Source organism: Pagrus pagrus (assembly GCF_965226575.1).
Source record: "Pagrus pagrus genome assembly, chromosome: 14".
NCBI classification, from domain to species: Eukaryota; Metazoa; Chordata; class Actinopteri; order Spariformes; family Sparidae; genus Pagrus; species Pagrus pagrus.
The window spans coordinates 29744848-29765356 of NC_140198.1; the positions used below are offsets into that span (position 1 = coordinate 29744848).

The 20509-nt window shown below is 39.5% G+C and overlaps 1 protein-coding gene across 10 annotated transcripts in view; it reads right to left on the reverse strand.

The window, feature by feature from the left end:
• picalma (phosphatidylinositol binding clathrin assembly protein a) overlaps positions 1 to 1870 on the reverse strand; it is an 81369-nt gene extending 79499 nt beyond the window's left edge. For all 10 annotated transcript variants that reach the window (XM_084373759.1, XM_084373758.1, XM_084373757.1 and 7 more), the window contains exons 1-2: positions 1778 to 1870; positions 1357 to 1597 (exon numbers count right to left, since the gene is read on the reverse strand). In XM_084373759.1, coding sequence (XP_084229885.1) covers positions 1357 to 1486 — 130 coding nt within the window. In that variant the 5' untranslated portion in view covers positions 1487 to 1597; positions 1778 to 1870. The remainder of the gene's footprint in view (positions 1 to 1356; positions 1598 to 1777) is intronic.
• Between the last annotated feature and the right edge of the window lie 18639 nt (positions 1871 to 20509).

Sequence of the window (20509 nt, forward strand, 5' to 3'; positions counted from 1 at the left end):
AGTCAGCCTTTGCAACTATCCAAATTAAAGCTGCCGTATGTGTTCTTGTCATTTTAGCTAACGTCTTGTCTCTCTGGCAGTTGATCACCACATGATTGTGGAGCGGTTAACACCAGATATAGCAGCAAACAGGAGGATCCTGCTTTCTGCACAGACTCAAGGAGACAGGACCACTTCTTTATGAAGTTTTCTGTCCTGATTGGATAAAGTGGGCAGGGATACCAGAAAATGTCTGATACTGAATAAGCAAGGGGAGTCAAAACATGGGTGACTGACCAAACATTCTTTAACAGTGATTACTGTTGGAATATATAGATGTATACATTTTTTAATAAAAAATATATCACTCACAGCTGCTTTTACTGTTAGTTGCTAATGGTTCATTTTTGTTTTGACGTTAGCCACTCTCTCCAGTGCTAGCTTGTCAAGTTTTTCCTACTCTGATTAAACTATTTAAGTATGTATCATGCCCAAGTAATTGGTGCTCAGCTCTGTCAGCACTAGCACTTGATTACACCTTCCTGTCCTCGGTCCGTCTGCGCTGAACATGTAGCCATCTTGCTGTTGTCTGTCTGCCTTCATGTGTCGGCATGCATGTCTTATTGTGGTCTTGCTTTTATTGTGTATGCATGCATTTTGTGTTTGTGCTTCTGCTTTGCATGCTGTGGTGTGATGTGTCTTGCGTCATGGGTTTTTGTGCTGCATGTTTTGGGGATGTCTTGAATGATGTTTTCTGATTGATGTCAGGCCTATATATGTTTTTGTCATGTTGTTAACTGTTGTGCATGTTTTGCAGATTGCCTTGGCCAGTAACTTCGTCATTTTAATCTTATTTTTCATATTTTGTTCTGTTTTTAGGGTAACTTTAACATCTGTCTAGGGACTACAGATGAAAAATAGCCTCTTGGCTAATTCTGGCGCATTTACAGTAATGTTATTAATGTGCACTGTCCCTGTCTTCAAATAAACTTATTATTATTATCAAGTAAATAATGTAGCTGTATAGAGAAAGTGATAAAACATTTTAATAGGAGAAAAGTGTTAAAGTCATCATGTTTCAACGTACTGGCATGACGTTGTGACTGAGCCCATGCAGTTGGCAAAATGCTTGTCAGTTATAAGAAGGGTTAGCCTTGCTACTATCTGAGCGAAATGGGCGGTTGAATTCCTTTTGAAACGCGTATATTAGTTGTAATAGTAGGCTACCACAGTGTCCAAGTTACCATAACGTTAATGTTACATGTATGTGCAGGCCTCGTAGCCTAAGCCACAGTATTCGGATTCCTATGTTAACGAAAAAGCCGAGACGAATTCAAATATACAGCTATTTCAATCACCAATAAATATGATACTTACAATCCAAGTGTTTCTTTTTTGGCCCCATTATTTCATGCGTGGTCGCCTTGCACACAGTTTTGGAAATCGCCGACCCGGTGACACTGTGCTGAGCGGCGGTTATCCTGTCTGTAATGCTCTGCCCAGACATGCTGTATCGGGTCAAATATACGGTTAACCTCTGGGAAATGTTTCCAAATCCAGCGGAACAGCCTGAGGTTAGTGGACGGTGTCTTCAAAGGCTCTGTGCCACCTGACAATACTGGAGACAAGACAGAGACACAAGAAATAATGAGACGACGGCAGGCGGTAGTTACATTTCGCTTGTAGACTGGCTAGCTTTTAACTAATGGGGATAAATCCACCCACACAACTTCGGTAAAAGACACTGACTAAACCGGCAACACGAACCATCTACATTTCAAGACTGTAACATACGAACCTGGTCTTTGAATCGATCCCTCACGTCTACAATATCTTTTCCTCCCGTGCAAGTCTTTTTCACATACCGTGGCTACACAGCGTCAAAAAATACATGGTGCTTCCGGAAACAATTTTTCACAATAAAAGCTAGCCTACAATTGAGTGACATTTAAGAAAAGCAAGAACTGATTGTGAAATACTAACATGACGCCCCCGCCCCGTCCACCCGACTGTTATTTTCACATATTAAAGGTCAGGTACAATTAACTTTTAGAAAGTGCTACAATGAGTAACCACCAATATTAATAAATGTATTATGATTATTAATTTATGTAGTCTATATTTTCACAAGTGTGATGTTGTTGGGCTGCTACAAATTCACAGTCTCCAGAAACGCTTCAAGATGTCCAACCCTTCATTCGTTTTTGTTTTTTAAGTAATCTAATTTGGTTTTAAGACCCATCATTTCAAACACGTAACTGTGGGAAAATGATGTTCGACCCTTTATTTTGGAGTCTGCACGTCACTTCCGGTGTTATCGTGATTAATTGTGTTTAACTTAAAACGGCTCGGTCTCGCTTTCTTTGGTTCCCACGCTGAACTCCGTCCAATTTTTTTCTACAGCGGCTCCCCCCCGCTGGGTTTAAATCATCGTTTAAATGGACTGAGTGTTTTGAAGGAAAATGGCGGGTCCGTTTCCTGGCCAGCCCTGACCACTCATAACTTTTGCACATAATGCACCATAAGTGCATACGGACCATAGCCCTGCTGTGAGGTTTGTTATGGTCTACCTCTACCCTTTACCTATTCGTAGAGTCATATCATGTGTGCCTTTGACAAGATAGCCCGCTGAATACGTATTGACTTCAGTGACAGATGATTGTGGATTAAGTTTGATGATTTAATGAGAGGTAATTATAAATCAAAAGTCGGACAGTTTTCCAGCAGGCTTCAGTCTTTACAGGAAGTCACAGAAACACCCACATTCCGTTAGATCTGACATCGATGGAGTTAAATATTATCAGACACATTTATCAGTCTGTACACAGTCTTCAGTTGTTGTTAATTATGACATCGCAGCATATTAAAACTCTACACAGGTGATCTGTGATTTCTGTTCATGGATCAACCTCAATTTTACATCAATTCTCACGTAAATCAGCTTTCTTGTCAGTTTGCTGCTGTTTATAAATGATCTGAGCAGACCTGTCCCCCTAGATTAAATAGAAAACATTCATAGGCAAAGAAAAAGGAAAGAAATAGAAGACAATAGTTTTTTATTATTGATCTGTCGGGGCTTCGCATCTGAATCCTCACATCCCACTTCTTACAAGCTTTTGTGTTGTTAAATATTTTACAGGCTGATTTATATAAATCAAATGTTAACAATTATTTATTGTGTGCAGTTTATAATATGCATGTGGGCTATCTAGTCTCCACACCGGCCACACAGCATGTCTTCTGTTAACAGAATACCCTAAACCTTCAAGATCAGACAAATAGGATCAAAATCTCTCAGCAAAAATACAAAGTTTCTTGAAAACATCATGTTGTTGGGACAACATCTAAACCAATCAGCTGTTAGATCAGGCGACAGCCAGGCGTTTGCAGTCGGTGGAGAGCAACTACAGCTCCTGGCTCCAAAAACTGCAGCCGCCTCGATCCAGGCAGATTACCGTTACCCACATTTAATGACGTCAGAGCAAGTTGGCGATCAAAGGTGCATCTCATTTCTCTTATTGGTCGTTTCCTCGCTCCTCGCTTGAACCGGAAGTCCGTTCCTCTCCGCCATCTTGCAGGCAGTCCCAATGCTCTTATTTAGAGCACGCCCCCTTAGTTATTGATTGGACGCTGCAGCGGATCAGACTGATCAGAGTTTCATACATCAAGTTCAGATGCGTCACCATTAAGTTTTATATTTAGTTCGTTTTCTGATTCATCAGTGAGTTCAAATGTGCCAGCCTGACTGTAGGAGAACAAAATGACCACAAACAACTTTCTTCATTTATTCCAAACATTTTTCTTTTCATGGTCTGTTCTAAACACGTCAGGCTGATCATTCCCGAGCGTCGGCTTATGTTACATCATTTCAGTTTTCCCTCAAACATTTAGTCTAAAAACAGCTTCCAGTGTTCAAAAGACACCATAATCACATTCTGAGTCATTAAATGATGATTTCACAATCAGAATATCACTGAATACAGGAAAATAATGAATAAATATATAAACACATTCTGCCAGTTGAAATGGTGCCTGTGCCTCTGAGCAGAGAACAGTACACAGTATAAATACACAGTACACAGAATAAATACACAGTATAAATACACAGTACACAGTATAAATACACAGTACACAGAATAAATACACAGTATAAATACACAGTACACAGTATAAATACACAGTACACAGAATAAATACACAGTACACAGTATAGATAGACAGTACACAGTATAAATACACAGTACACAGTATAAATACACAGTACACAGTATAAATACACAGTATAAATACACAGTACACAGTATAAATACAATCCAACCAAACCATGGGAGGAGAGAGGACAGAGGAAGTATGTTTTAAGAGAAATGAGATGTCCTTTCCAAAATCCTTTATTCAACTGATACAGAAATAATTTCTAACTTTTGTAAAATGATTAAGATGTTCTATACAGATATAGTTCTGTGTCCCTGAATCCTGGTTTAACTCCTAGCTTTGAGGTACTACCTGGTATTCGACAAGCATGCCCAATTTCTCCCAATTGTCACTTGTCCTGCTTATTTATAACAATCCTCTTTGCATGGTATTTTAATCTTCGATAAGGAATTTAAAATTAGTCCATTTGCGGATGAAACAGCAATTTTTTTTAAAGGAATAAATATATGTAGATGTTGGTATCAGTACAGTTACGACATTATCTAATGCATCTGGATTATCCCTTAATATCAAAAAATGTATCAATTTATTCATCTACAGATTCCAGTACTGCTTCAATGAAAGCTGAAGCTGAAGTGAAATATCTAGGAATAGTTTTATCCAAAAATGCTATCAGAAGGGAAGATGTCAATTTTTCTAACCGCTTATTATAAATATATTTTAAAAATCTCTCAGTCGTTGGCTAAGCAGAGGCCTTACTGTCTTTGGTAGAGTTAGTTTATCTAAAGCAGAAGCTATTTACAAAATAATCTACCCATGGCACTCCCTTTATGTCCCTTCAAATAATGTACAAAAAAACCCCCAACTCAAATATTTTCCAGTTCCAAAAAAATAAAACCCATTATATCAGCAAATCACAGCTAGTGAAAGAGTATGATAAGGGTGGCCAGATTCTAAATTCTTATGTGGTTTCACATACCCAGATCTCTATTTAAGAAAATAGGAGGGCTCTAATTCCTTCTACAATGTGATTAAGGGGTAACTAAGATTCCTGTTAAATTATCAAATGTCCACTAACAAATTCTCCAATGTTCGAAAATGATATTTACCCATAACTTTTCACCCCATGGATCCACTCTATGGAATAACATGGTGATTACATTTAATAGAAAATCATTGTTTAAAGGTGATTGGAATGAGAAAGGCATTGTGTATGTGAATCATATATTGGATGGAAGCCTTATCCATAGATAAACCACATTTCAAATTCATCAAATGGCCCATTTCCCCTAAAGTCAAGGAGACTGACCTTAAAATTATTTATAAAATCTATCCGGTCACTGACCTTCTTCAAAAGGTCTCTAGATCCCTGTGTATTTTGTGAGGTGACTGATGAAACTTTAGACACATGTTCTTCTCTTGCTCTGTGTCCAAAGGCTTCTGGTTCCATTTACATAACTGGCTGTCACCCAAGATTGATCCATTGTAGTAAGTGGAGATATTTTAAGCCTTCTTTTGTATGGTTTATAAATTAAATTTAAATTATTTTTCTCCTTACTGAAAAAAGTAAAGTCTAGCAAAATAACAAGAAAGATGTACAGTGATATATCTAGCCAATTGTTGTTTTTATAAATGTCTCCTTGAATGCTGCTCCTAAATGTTGTTTCTTGTCTTTGTGAGTTTTAATAAATAGCCCTTTTTTATGTTCTTTTTCTACTCTGTTTGGTTTATGTTATCCCTTTCCTTTCATTTACACTGACAACATTTGTATTGTACTGTATTGATGTTTCTTCCCCTACAAGGGGTCTGTATGTTTTTCTTGTCAGTAACAAAAAAAGTCCTTTCCTCTGCAGTGTCACATGAAGCACCGCTGGACCAGCTGTCCCAGTTTTATGACCTGGACTGCCCAATCCACAGATTTTCCATGCTGTTCATGGATATACCCGATCCTTGCATCACTACCATGATGAAAGCAAACGTGTTTGCAGTTTAAAGTGTCACTGCTGCATGGAGTAGACACCCTGTAGAAGGGCTCTCTGTTTTGGCCCCATGCAAAGTAACAAAAGGATCCTGTGACAGAGGCAGCTATTTTTGGGTACAATAGAAAATATGAGGTAGAGTACATGTTTGTACCTATGGCTCACCATACAAAGCTAGAGAAAAGGTTAAAAAAAATAGCACAGGCTACTTTACACTGGTCATTTTGCATTTTTCCATGTAAGAAGCTGGAGTAGGCTGCAATAATTGAATCCAATCAGCTTCTCTGCCATCTTCCCAATAATGACTTCTCCATAATGTTGCCACAAAAAACATGCTCATGTAGGCCTGTCTCCCCAGCAGTTGGCTCCTATTCTTTTCACACTCAATTGTTGGCTCCTCCATGCTGAATAAAGTTCTGATGTTTCCAACAGCACTTGGAGAAACTCTCCTTTCCTCATCATCATAAACATTTGGTGTAACTTTGAGGACATCTAGTGGTCAACATTTGTGAACATGAACTGCATGCACAGTAGACTTCTAAAAAGTCACCTTTCCGCGATCAATATATTATTTTTTTATGATGAATCTCATATTTTTTTTATCATATCATAGGTTTTTGAATCCTACTTGACCAAACTTATTTTTTTGTGGATCTCTACAAAAGATCACACTCAACGTAGCTACATTTTTTTGATGCAGTATAAAATATTCCACAGAATACTCTCAAACTGCTGCCTGCACACATCATTCTGTGATACATTCCTGGAGTCTGTGGTGAACTGCTGCCTTGGAGAACTAACTTTGCCTCTTTCTGTCCTGTTTTCCTTTATTTCCCCAAATGACTGAAACACCACCAGACAGGGGCCTACTCATTTGAGCTGAATTTAATTTACAGTGGTACTATGGCTTTAGCAGTAGTGCTACCAGTTAACAAGTAGCTAGCTGTGTGTGTGTGTGTGTGTGTGTGTGTGTGTGTGTGTGTGTGTGTGTGTGTGTGTGTGTGTGCGTGTGTGTATACTCTTTCATCTGGAATATGTATTATACATTTTACATGATTTTAAAAAAAAAAAATTATCAAATTGAAATGCTATTCGTTGCACGTCACAGCAACGTGGACTTCAAGGAACGTGATTGGTCTGCTTGGATGCATTGCATTTTCCAGCTTCTCCTCCGGTGCTTAGCGGCGGGGCTAGTAATGGGGATTGTGACCTGTAGTTTCCCCAATAAAAACACTACACTCTTCAGCTGTTGCAGCTGCTACTGACCGACGGGCTGCTGCTCTTCTTGGATTACACTCCTCTTCTCTTCGCTGCGAGAGAGAGAATGCCTACTTGCAACCATGACTTATTCTTTATTTTAACACCAGAGGCCAAGGTTGGTGGGTGACTTGAAAGTGACAGATTCTACTGTAGTCCATTCCATTTTAGCGACAGCTTACTTGTTTAAAAGTGTAATCACAAAATTAAGTCCAATCAGTAACATTTTGTCAGGAAAGATCCTAAAGACACCAGATCACACTGTAGTGGGGCTTCAAAAAATGCTCAGATGAAATTGTTTACAGAGCTGTGTTTTATGCAATTTATGCACAATATTTCCTACCACAGGGGTACTTCAAGCTTGAAATATCACCTCCTTTTAAAGTTTAGAATGTCCATATATTCATTGATTCACTCATCTACCAAAATCCATACGCCTTGAAATATTTTTAAATATTGGCATATGCAATTAATTTGTAAGCTTGTTATCTACTTGACAGCCCTACTTTTAAAGTAAAACAAAGATTACTTACTTACTTAATCTTAATTTACAGGTAATTTTTTGTAACAAGTTAAAAAAAGTTGCATTATGCCACCAAACTGATTAATACATGTGATGTACAGACATATGTAACAAAAGTATTAATTCAAATTATCTCATGTCCATGTTGTAGTTATTTTCAGCATATGTAACCATAGTTTCTTTCCTGCAACAGCTATATTGCTCAGGCAGAGAATGCATCCTCCTCTGTAGATTGTATTTGTCATGTATATAATGGCAATGTCATCAGAGAGGACAAGCTTATACATGGATACTCTCTGAGGGACACTGAAAATGATGCAAAGACTTGGCTACTTGTATGCTTGCCAAGTGATGACATTTTAGCCAACAAAAGCTGAGAGTCTTGCCCTTTCATTTTGTCAAAGACGCTAAATTATTTGTTTGCCAATCAAACTGGTAAAGAGAGCTCAGTTTGAAGGCACAGAGTCTAGATTGATTTCAGTCCAGATAAAGGATCCTCAGATATTTTACTGCTGAGAGAGGTCATCACTACTTTTATCATAGTTTGAACAAAATGCAGGGGGTCTGATAAATGGGACCACTGTCTCCTGTGACCTTATTTAAGGCATATATTGCCAACGAAATCAATGGTAATGATACATTTGACCTACTAACATTATTATGTTATATACAGAAACTTAATTGAGGAATAGAGCTGATCTGTCTGAACTGTATGTTACACCTCATACAAGATCTTCCATGTGATACACAGGGAAGGGATCTAACATACAGTGCAAGATATGGTGGAAAGATATGGATTCCACTCATTTTCATCTTTATTGACAAACCCACTGTTTGGTGAACAGCATATAAACAGTGAAAACAAAGCTTTTGGTCCATAAAAATGCATATATACTGTATATGTGTATATATACTGTATATATGAATACAAATATGTGGGTATCTGGTTGGATCAGAAACTCACATTTAAATTTCCTATTAATCCCTCCATCTTTTAGAGCAAGTGGAAAACTGCTAGGTGCTACACATAGAGTTTCTTCCATTTAGTTTTTTTGTAAACTACTATACAGTTTAAAAACAATCTTTGTGGAAGTCTGTATGTATGCATCTGTCAACACTTCAATCACCTCATTACCATCTGCAGAATATCCCTTATTTTTTATTTATGTATAATAAAAATATCTAAGTAAGTATCTGAACAGATCCCAATTTTCCAAATAAAATTCCCTTTTTGAGTTATTCAGAAGGCTTGACAGTTTATCCCTCCACAAGTGTGCAAAAAGCTGTTATTCCCTTTTCTTTCCACCTTAAAAATGTATTATCCATCTCCCCAGGTCAAAACTTGGAGGTCTGAGAGGTCCAAATCAGAAGTTTACTGTCTCCTTCCAATTTGTTTTTTTTTTTTGTTTTGTTTTGTTTTTTACAATCTCACACTTTATTTTTCTTGTATCTTTGAAAATGGAATTTTCTACTTCATTGTCAGGCTAATCTTTCCCACCCAGCCTGGCCTGAGGTTGGGTGTGACCCAGATTAAGCTCAATATTCCATCTAGTTTGGTATTCTGGGGAGCACCAATAAACAGGCTCATTTGGGCAACATAATGATATTCTCTTAAATTAGGCAGTGCTAGGTCTCTGTTTTCCTTGTTAAGATGGAGGGTCCTAAATTTTACCCTGTGTCTTTCTCTTGCATAGTTGAACAGGGATATCTGCTTATTCCATGCTATAAACTGCGATTCTCAGACTCTGACTGGCAAGGATAAGAAGAGATATAACAACCTTGGCAAAGAGCTGATAGAGCGACTAGGTGTATAATTAAAGGAGAGTACCTGTGTTTTTGTTATGTTTAATTGATACCCTGACATCAGGCCATAATGCTCCAAAGTTGTATTAAATTTGGATTTTGGAGTTAGATTATAATATCATCTGCAAAAAGTCCTATTATATGTGCGTCTTCGGCTATATTAATTATATTGAATATATATATAACATATGTATATTAAATGTTTCATCTGATAGCTTGAGCCAAAGGCTCTATGGAAATGGAAAAAAGAGAGTGGCTGAGGCAGCAGCCCTGGCGAGTACCTCTAAACAGCTCGAAACTACCTGTCAGATGGCTGTTGATATGTCTGCATATGGATCGTCATACCCTGAACTCTTTTATCCAAGAGTTTGCAGAGCTTTTATCTCATTTTATGTCAAAGTACAACAAAATTCTTATTTTAGGTGATTTTAACATACATGTTTGTTGCCCTCCTCAATCTTTTACCACAGATTTTATGGATATATTGGAGTCTTTTAACCTCACTCAGGCAGTACATGAGCCCACACATTGAAAGGGTCACATCCTTGACCTGGTTCTGTTCAGTGGCCTCAGCCCAGATAACTTCACTACTAAGCATATTTGTGTGTCGGATCATAAAGCTGTTTTATTCAATATGATTTTATCCCAAACACCTTTTAATCACAGTGCACTAGTCCACGGCCGAGTTTTTAAAACTAATTCTGCTAACAAGTTTTCTGAGCTTTTTACTGCTTGTTTAACTCTGTTAATTCCGTTTAATTAATTGATTTTGTTTTATAACGCAGAGGAGCTGGTCTCCCTTTTTAACCACACCTGAATTGTATTTAAAGTCATAGAGTCAGTAACCACCCCCTCCTCCTCCTCCTTTTATTGATGCCACTCAAGAAAGGTGTGAGGACTTTTTAAACTATTTTGGAAACAGAGTCAGCAATATTAGGGAAAACATTACCCCCTGGACTGAATTTTACGGACCAGTAGAGACATTCATAGGTTTTTTAGCTGCTTTGAACCAGAGGTCAATCAGAGGTTTCACTGCCCTTTTTAACTTAACTCATATCACACATGAAATCAACTATTTGCAGCCTTGATTTTATCCTTATCAAGTTTCATAAAGAGGTTATTGACACTGTTGGACCCAGTATTTTATTGATTATTAACAGCTCCCTAAAAAGCAACATTTTCCCACACTTCTTTAAACATGCTGTGGTCCAACCCCTTTTAAAGAAACCAAACCTTGACCCTTTGCTTCTTAACAGTTTTAGGCCAATTTCTAAGCATCAGTTTTTATCCAAGGTTTTAGAGAAAGTAGTTTCTACTCAACATTTAGCTTTTATGTCTCACAACAATATCTTTGAGAAGTTCCAGTCTGGTTTTAGAGCTCTACACAGCACAGAAACTGCCCTCCTCAAGGTCACCAACAACCTTCTTTTAGCAGCCGACAGGGGAGAGAGCGCAATTTTAATCCTTTTAGATTTAAGTGCAGCTTTTGACACTATTGATCATGCCATTTTACTAGACCGCCTGAAAACCTGGGTTGGCATCAAGGGTACTGCTTTTAGTTGGTTTTATTCTTACCTTTTAGACAGAACCTTCTCTGTCACCACAGGTAATTACTCTTCAACTACAACACCCATTACCTGTGGTGTACCGCAAGGTTCTATTTTAGGTCCGATTTTATTTTCTATTTATATGCTCCCACTCGGCCAGATTATCGAACACCATAATGTTTCTTTCCACTGCTATGCAGACAACACACAAATATACCTTCCACTGAGGCCCGGTGACCCAAGAAGCCTCGCTGCTGTCTTAGGCTGCCTTCAAGATATCAACAGTTGGATGGCTCTAAATTTCCTACAACTTAATAACTCAAAAACAGAAATCATACTGTTCAGGCCCCCAAACCATATCAGCCACTTTCAGCAAGCCCTTGGTCCCCTGTCTGTCAATATAAAACCCACTGCACAAAATCTTGGTCCGCCATGGCTGCCCCTTGTCTCCGATCCTGTTTGTGATATTCATGGACAGAATCTCAAGGCGCAGCCGTGGTGAGAAGAGTGTCCGGTATGGGGACCTCAGAATTGCGTCTTTGCTTTTTGCGGATGCCGTGGTTCTGTTGGCTTCCTCAGCCCATGACCTCCAGCAGGCATTGGGGCGGTTTGCAGCTGAGTGTGAAGCGGTCGGGATGAGGGTCAGCACCTCTAAGTCTGAGGCCATGGTTCTCTGCCAGAAAATGGTGGATTGCCCCCTCCAGTTGGGGAGTGAGCTCCTGACCCAAGCGAAGGAGTTTAACTATCTTGGGGTCTTGTTCATGAGTGATGGGAGAATGGAGCATGAGGTGGACAGATGGCTTGGTGCAGCGTCTGCAGTATTGCGGGCATTGTACCGGGCCGTCGTGTTGAAGAGGGAGCTAAGCCGCAAGACGAAGCTCTCGATTTATCGGTCCATCTATGTTCCAACCCTCACCTATGGCCACAAGCTGTGGGCAGTGACCGAAAGAACAAGATTGCGGATACAAGCAATCGAATACATCGGATACAACTAAAATGAGTTTCATCTGTAGGGTGGCTGGGCTCAGCCTTAGAGATAGGGTGAGGAGCTCAGACATCCGGAGGGAGCTCGGAGTAGAGCCGCTACTCCTTCGCGTCGAGAGGAGCCAGTTGAGGTGTGTCGGGCATCTGATCAGGATGCCTCCTGGGCGCCTCCCCATGGAGGCGCCTCCCCTCTCCTGCTGGAGAGATTACATATCTCATCTGGCCTGGGAACGTCTCGGGATCCTCCTGGAGGAGCTGGAAAGTGTCGCTGGGGAGAAAGAGGTCTGGAGCTCCCTACTGAGCCTGCTGCCACAGCCACCGCTGGACTGGCCATCGGCCCACCTTATGGTGATTTTGGGCCAGGCCTTTTTTTTTTTTTTACTAATGGTATACTAGTATTAGTAATGGTATTAGTCATGATACCTATTGGTACACAAAACTGGTAGATCGGCCCATTAGTCATGATTGATTCTGGGCTGGACCAATTACAGCCGAGGGCCGAGGGCCGATGCCCCCTCCCTCTTGGGCCTTGGCTGTCAATCAATCAATCATACAGAGAGAGAGGAGATCAAAAACATGGAGAACAGCAAGAAGCGGAAAGGAGGCGCGGAGAAAATTAGAGCGAAAAAGAGACAAGCCCTTCAGGCAGATGCTGCGAAATGTGTTAAAATAACACAGATGTTTGCTGGTGGCTATGGCGGAGCTTCATCTTCAGTCGCAAGTAACGATGGCGGAGGTGGCCATCAGGTGGATGAGGGGAAGGGGAGGCAGGAGGAGGAGAGACCCGCGGCGCTGCCGGTGCAAGTGGAGGGGAATCTGAACTTCAGGTAAGAAGTGATGAATTCAGTCTACCTGGGTCAGATATGAGTCAAGTTTGGGTGTAGTTTATTTTCGTTGAATTTTCTTTTTTAACTCTTTACTGACCTTCATTGATTGATACAGCATTCAATTCTCAGCTCTGTCCCGCGGATTTATGCAGATAACATGACACAGGGAAAACACAGATCTCATGTACTGTAGTATCTCATTAACTGTAGGCCTATAGCTGCGCATAATTAAATAGATCCCTATGTCACGCTTTTGTGCTGGTAAAATGGGTTCTGATGCTCTCTGTCTGTTGGTTAAGTTAGCATAATATATTTTGTCTTAAACTGTATATAAACGTAACAATATCATTGCTACACACTGCTGAATATTTATTTATATTATATATTGTTGGTTTTGGTCGGCGAAAACCGCCATTTGTTTTGTTAAATTTAACAGAGATTTTACCCTTATTTGCATATTTCACGACCTGCTGCAGGAGCGTCTGACAGCCTGTGTACTGACTGTGTCCCTCGCTGCCCCTATAGGGAATAAATGTGCAGATCCTGATTCCTGGTCTAAGTGGTGTTCTTCAGTTTATAAGCAACCACATTAAAGCTGCTACACTAGCTTGCATTAAAAGTTGCTAGCAGCTAGCTAGGTAAACTTGGCAGAGCTATCTGAAGCCCCCTCAGACCTGCTGTCCACACTCCTAGGAAAAACACTACTCTTGTAAGAATGAGACTCATTTTGTAAGTCTCAATCTGTCAACATTTTTTTTCAAAAATCTCACCAGTAGTCTCCATTTAAAAGGTAATTTTTCAAAATTTTCTTCCGGGGGGGCATGCCCCCGGACACCCCTGGTGTTGCTAGGTTACCAACTCCACCAAACTACCAAATCCTGCCTCCGATTCTCGCCAACAGCTCGTCAAACTGGGCCGTTGTCAGCCGCGTATACCGTTGAAAACGGGAAGAAATGAGCACCTCTGAGCGACGTGAAATTCACTGGAATCACTTGAATGAAGTTATCAGAGCGATCTGTTGAATTGTGCCGACGAGCGACTGCAGCTGAGCAACAGAGCGATTTTTTTGGAGCGACATGAGCGACAAAAATAAAAGGTCCGGTGTGAACACACAAGGCCACCTAAGTACTGTGTAGAATACATGATTCAACTATTTTTCTAGAGTAAAGATACCAGTAGGCTATTGTGATCATCTTAGCAAGTCCATCAAGTGTCATTCTTTTTCACCTTTCTCTGTCTGTCTCCTTTCACTTTTTAAAGGTTGCCATGTTTGAGGAAATGTTCAGTGTTGCTGTGCTGAGTGTTGCTGCTGGTCTAAGGTGACTGTTTATTGATGTGGTGAGTACATAGTCTGTGAAAATATCACTCAATCACAATATGTCATTTATACATTTTAATATTCATCTCATCTCTGTTCCTCTGTGTCCTATTTTTCAGGATCCCATCATACGTTGTTTGTTGTTTGTTCAGGAGTTTCCTCTAAGTAAGTACTGTATAGAGTATATGACGCAACTATTTTCCCACATTTTTCTAGATACCAGTACTGTGATCCTATAAGTAAGTCCATCAAGTGTTATTCTTTTCACCTTTCTTTCTCTGTCTCCTTTCACTCGGTTGCCATGTTTGAGGAAATATTCTGTGTTGCTGTGCTGTTTATTGATGTGGTGAATAAATAGTCTATGAAAATATCACTAAATCTGTCATTTATTCATTTTAAAATTCATCAATGATCATGTTTCACCTCTTTTCCTCTCACCATCCTCCCACCATCATACGTTGTTGATGGTGGGAGGATGGTGTAGGTTTAAGTTTATTAGACAAGTGCATATACACCAACAAGACAGTGTACAAGCATTGTCACAAGAAAGTTTTTTTTCAATCATAGGCTTCATTGTCTTTCCATCAATACCTGGTGGGCTGGTCTCGGCTCAAAATGCCCAGGCCGATTTTTTGTCCCAGTCCAGCCCTGGCCAACGCGACCCGACCCCGGACAAAGCGGAAGATGATGAAGATGAAATGAAGACAAAATCTTGGTGTTCAATTTGACTCAGAGCTCACTTTTATCCCTCACATCAGCGAACTGGTCCAGTCCTGTTTCTACCAACTAAGGTCCATTTCAAAAATCAAACGCATGCTCTCACCCTCCGACCTGGAAAAAGTCATCATGCATTCATCTTTTCCAGACTAGATTACTGCAACTCCCTTCTCTCCGGTATCAATCAAAAATCACTCTCTTGCCTCCAACTGGTACAGAATTCAGCAGCTAGGCTTCTAACTGGTTTTTAACAGACGACCTCACATTACCCTAATCCTAGCTTCCCTTCATTGGTTCCCCATCCATTTTAGAATTGATTTTAAGATTTTACTGATCCCTTTTAAAGCACTCGTGGGTCTGGCTCCGACCTATATAACAGACATTTTAAATCCCTACAGGCCAGCTCGCAGCCTTAGATCCTCAGGCGGGGCCCTTCTTAATGTTCCAAAGTCGAGGCTAAAAACCAAAGGTGATCGTGCATTCGCCATCAGGGCCCCACGGCTTTGGAACACCCTGCCTGACGAGATAAGGCTTGCAGGATCGGTAACCTCTTTTAAATCACTTCTTAAAACCCATTTTTTTAGACTTGCCTTTATGTGATGTCGTCCTTTTGCTTTTGCTCCTACCATTTGAGTTTATTATATTAATTTATTTGTTTTGTTTATTTTACCTATTTGATTTATTTCCATTTCTTTATTTTTGCTTATTTTATTCATTTTTATCATTATTTCTGTTCTTCAGTTATTTGTTTCAAATTGCAACTATAAATGCCATTTATTTATTTTGTTTGTCCTCTGCAATTTTGCTTTGTTTTGTCAAAGCACTTTGTAAACTGTGTTTTTAAAAAGCGCTATATAAATAAAGTTTATTATTATTATTATTATTATTATTATTATTATTATTATTGTCTGTCCATCCTGGGAGAGGGATCCCTTCTCTGTGGCTCTTCCTGAGGTTTCTTCTGTCTTTTTCCCGTGTTAAAAGGTTTTTTTAAAAGCCCATTTGTAAAGCCTATTAAGGCAATGTGATTGTGATTTTGGGCTATATAAATAAAATTGATTCAATTTGATTTTATATTCATTCTGGCGGTTGGGTCTTTGTACAAAGTTTGTATGCACCAAACAAATTTATTAAATTACTATTAATTATTATTAATTATTAAAGCCCATCCTCTCTAGTACTTTATACAGAAAAGGTCATCTAACTCTGTCAAAAGCCTTTTCGGCATTGAGGCTGATTAGAGCTGCACTGAGGACACACTCACACTCGGCCCAGTTGCTCCATACCGTGCTGAAGCACGATTGTCCCTCCCCAGTCTCCCGCTGCCCTGCACTCACATTGCTCCGACTTCAACCGGCCCTGAGCACAGTTATCTCTTGTACATACGTCATCATGTCGTAGCGTAGTCGCACCACAGTGGAGAACAACACAGATAACATGACTTACTTTACTGACTTTTTTGTAGCTTATTTTCACATTTTCTCACATTCCTGGATTTCTTAATTATGCAAGGCAGCGTAATACACATGATTATACTTGATGTCCACATTGCGCACACGTGCTTATGCTCGTGCATGAGCAACCGTAGGGGAGACCGGGGATGATAGTAACACTTTTTGTTTGAGCAAGTGTAACTCAATGGTTGTTTGTGCTAGAGATCTCAAATTTTGACATGTGGTACCCATATTTGTCTGTTGTAAATGCCATACACTTGGACTTCTACTACACCATCACAGATTATGTAAATTAATGTCAAATGCAAAGAGGTATGTTGTTACAACCTACCCCAGTACCGGGGTGAATCCACACTTAAAATGTATGCAAGCACTTTAATTAATAATAAAGAAGGAACCATAAACTTGTCAGAATACAAAAATAATGATAAAAAAAAAAAAAAAGTATATGTTAAATACAATAAAAATAAGGTGCTTACAGTTTGTATTGAACTGCCAACTGGTAGGCAAACTTCCTGACCTAAGACACACATCAGAAATACACCAATACAAATACACCACAATATCAACTATTCATTTGCTATTATTTATTGCTGTTGCTCTTTTGTGTATCATATTGCAAAGTGTAAGCACTTACCTCTCGAGGGTTTAAGCCATAGTACAGGTCAGCTGCTTCCTTTCAGTACTCAGCCACAAGTTCCTCCTGTTCCTCACTGAAGACCTTCTGGCTACTATGGTAGCCTACATGGGGTTTCTCACTTTTACCCTCTTCTCTTAGCTTCTCTGCAGCTTTACAATATCTGTATAAGGTAACATGGCAGATGTTGTGGGCCTTGGCGACTCGTCTCACAGATGTTCCCTGGATGACTTCAGCTGCTGCCTTCTGGAGAACTTCTGCAGGGACACCCCTGTCTGTTTCACGCTTCCACTGCCTAAGCATGCTGTAAAAAGGAGACCAGTACAAAATGTCAACATAAGGGGAAGGAATATTTTTTTGTGAAAGCGATGCTCTGAGTTGATAACCTAGCAACACTAGGGGGGTCCGTGGGCATGCCCCCCCGGGAAGAAAATTTTGAAAAATTACCCTTTAAATGGAGACTAATGGTGAGATTTTTGAAAAAAAATGTTGACAGATTGAAATTTTTTAGCATTTAGCTTCAAAGCTAGCACTAATGCAACACATCAAATTAAACTAGAGAAACTACTACTTGAGCTTATGTAAGTGAAACAACTGAATCTACAACACAATGGACACTATGCAAAAAATATTTGTAATGGAAATTTTTACTTTCTTAAAATATGGAAATTGGGTGGTAAGATTCACAACATTCTTTATTTTTACCTTCCTTTGGGATGACTGTCCAATTTAAGGAATTTAACAATGTATGGTCGAGCTCTTCTTTAAATACTTTGTACCATTCATTTGGGAGTATAAAGTATTATAGTAATCTTTGAAGACTTTATCAATTTCTTCTGGTTCCTAGGCTTTTTTGTTAGTTAATGGGTCTTGGATTTTGTGTATTGAATCTATAAATTGCTGTGCCCTGAGGTGTCTTCGTAACATTTTTGCTTTTTTGGGCCTGATTCGTAAAATGTTTGTTTTGTGAATGTCTTTTCCAATTCTTCACCCAATATGTTTTCCATTGACCATATTATCGTTCATACATTCGCTAATTTGTTTCTTAATCTCCTTCACAGCAGACTCATTGTTTAAAATACCAATATTTAGTCTCCTTAAAGTGCTCTTTGGTCTGTTATTTAAATGTATAGTCAAGTAAACTGCATTGTGATCTGATAGTTCTGCTGGACCTATTGAGCACTCCTTCACCCTATGTTTATCTACAGTGTTCATTCCCAGTGAGCAAAAAGTGGTCTAGATCACGTCTTTTAGACATCATTTATGGACATCCAAGACGTCTAAAAGACGTCCTCTGGGGAGCCAGAATGAAAGTCTTTTATACGTATTTTCTGGACGCTGTATAGACATTTATATATCGTTTATCGACTAATTCTGGCTGTCAGTGGACGTCCAGATCATGGCCTGGCCATGTCAATAGTCAGGCCATAATCTAGACATCCACTGACATCCAGAATTAGTTGAGAATAGACGTTCATACTGGCTATGATCTGGACGTCCATTAACAGCCAGCCTGCTAATATTTAACATTATATGTGGCGGTATTTCTTTTCAGTGAAACTAATGTATCCAATCCAATCCAATCCACTTTATTTGTATAGCACATTTTAAAAACAACAAGGTTACCAAAGTGCTGCACAACAAATACAAAACAGTAAAATAAAGAAAGTTAAAGTTAAAATACAATAAATTAAAAGCATATAAAAGGCAATAAAACCATAAGATCAGATAAAACACTGAGAAATATAAAAATACAGTAAAAAGACAGACAGAGACCACACAACTCTCATGCTGTATTAAAAGCCAGGGAATAAAAATGAGTTTTTAGGCGAGATTTAAAAGTATCCAGGGTGGGGGCCATTTTGACATGGGTGGGTAGCTCATTCCATAGCTTAGGAGCTACCACTGAAAAAGCACGGTCCCCCCTGGTCTTTTGCCTGCTTTTTGGAACAACAAAACGCAGCTGATCAGCAGATCTCAATGCTCTGTATAAGGTCAGTGATATACTGGGGTGCCAAATAATTTAGTGACTTAAAAACAAACAATAACATTTTAAAATGTATTCTAAAATGGACAGGGAGCCAGTGGAGGGAGGCGAGAATGGGGGTAATGTGGTCATGCTTACGAGTTCCTGTTAAAAGACGAGCAGCCACGTTTTGGACTAACTGCAAGCGAGCGAGGGAGGCCTGGTTAATGCCAGTGTAAAGTGCATTACAGTAGTCCAGACGGGTCGAGGTAAAAGCATGAATCAAGCACTCAAAATCATTAAAAGATACAACAGATTTAATTTTAGATAAAAGCCTCAGATGATAAAAACTGGTTTTAACTATTGAGTTTATCTGTTTATCAAGTTTAAAATCACTGTTCATTTTTACACCAAGGTTTGTGACTATGGGTTTTACATATGGCTGCAGAGAACCCAGGTCTATAGAAGAGACACCACAGGTTCGACTGGGACCAAACACCATGACCTCAGTTTTATCTTCATTTAAGTTTAAAAAATTAAAAGCCATCCATGCCTTCACATCTTTTAGGCACTCTAGTAAGGGTATCATGGAGCTCTTATCGTTTCTCTTCAGCGGCAGGTATATTTGGGAGTCGTCCGCATAAAAATGGTAGGAGATGCCATGTTTTTTAAAAATTAAACCAAGGGGGAGCATGTATAAGGAAAAGAGGATGGGCCCAAGAATAGAGCCTTGGGGAACTCCGCAAGACAGGGGGGCAGAAGACGATGCAGAGTCACCAAGCCTTACTGAAAAGCATCTCTCAGACAGATATGATCGGAACCACTCCAAGGCAGCATCCCTGATACCCACACAGTGCTCGAGACGGGAAATGAGAACTGTGTGGTCAACTGTGTCAAAAGCCGCAGTAAGGTCTAAAAGCGCAAGAAAGGCAGAATCACCGGAGTCAGTAGTTCATAAAAGATCATTAAAAACCTTTAAAAGTGCAGACTCAGTGCTATGTAAGGCTTTAAAACCAGACTGAAAAATCTCAAGAATGCCATGTACTTCTAAAAAGGACTGCAGTTGTACAAGTACCGTTTTCTCTAAGATTTTAGAGATAAATGGAAGCTTTGAGATGGGTATATAATTAGAAAGGACTGAAGTGTCTAGATTTGGTTTCTTTAACAGGGGTTCCACAGCTGCTTCTTTAAAATAGGCTGGGACCACACCTGAAGCAAGACTGCTGTTTGTGATTTTTTGGACATTAAGTTCAATAGTCTCCCAGACCTCTTTAAAGAGGCGAGGAGGAACAATGTCTGTGGGACAGGAGGAGGGTTTAAGTTGAGTAACCACTAATATACACTGTACATTATCTAGGTTGTGTAC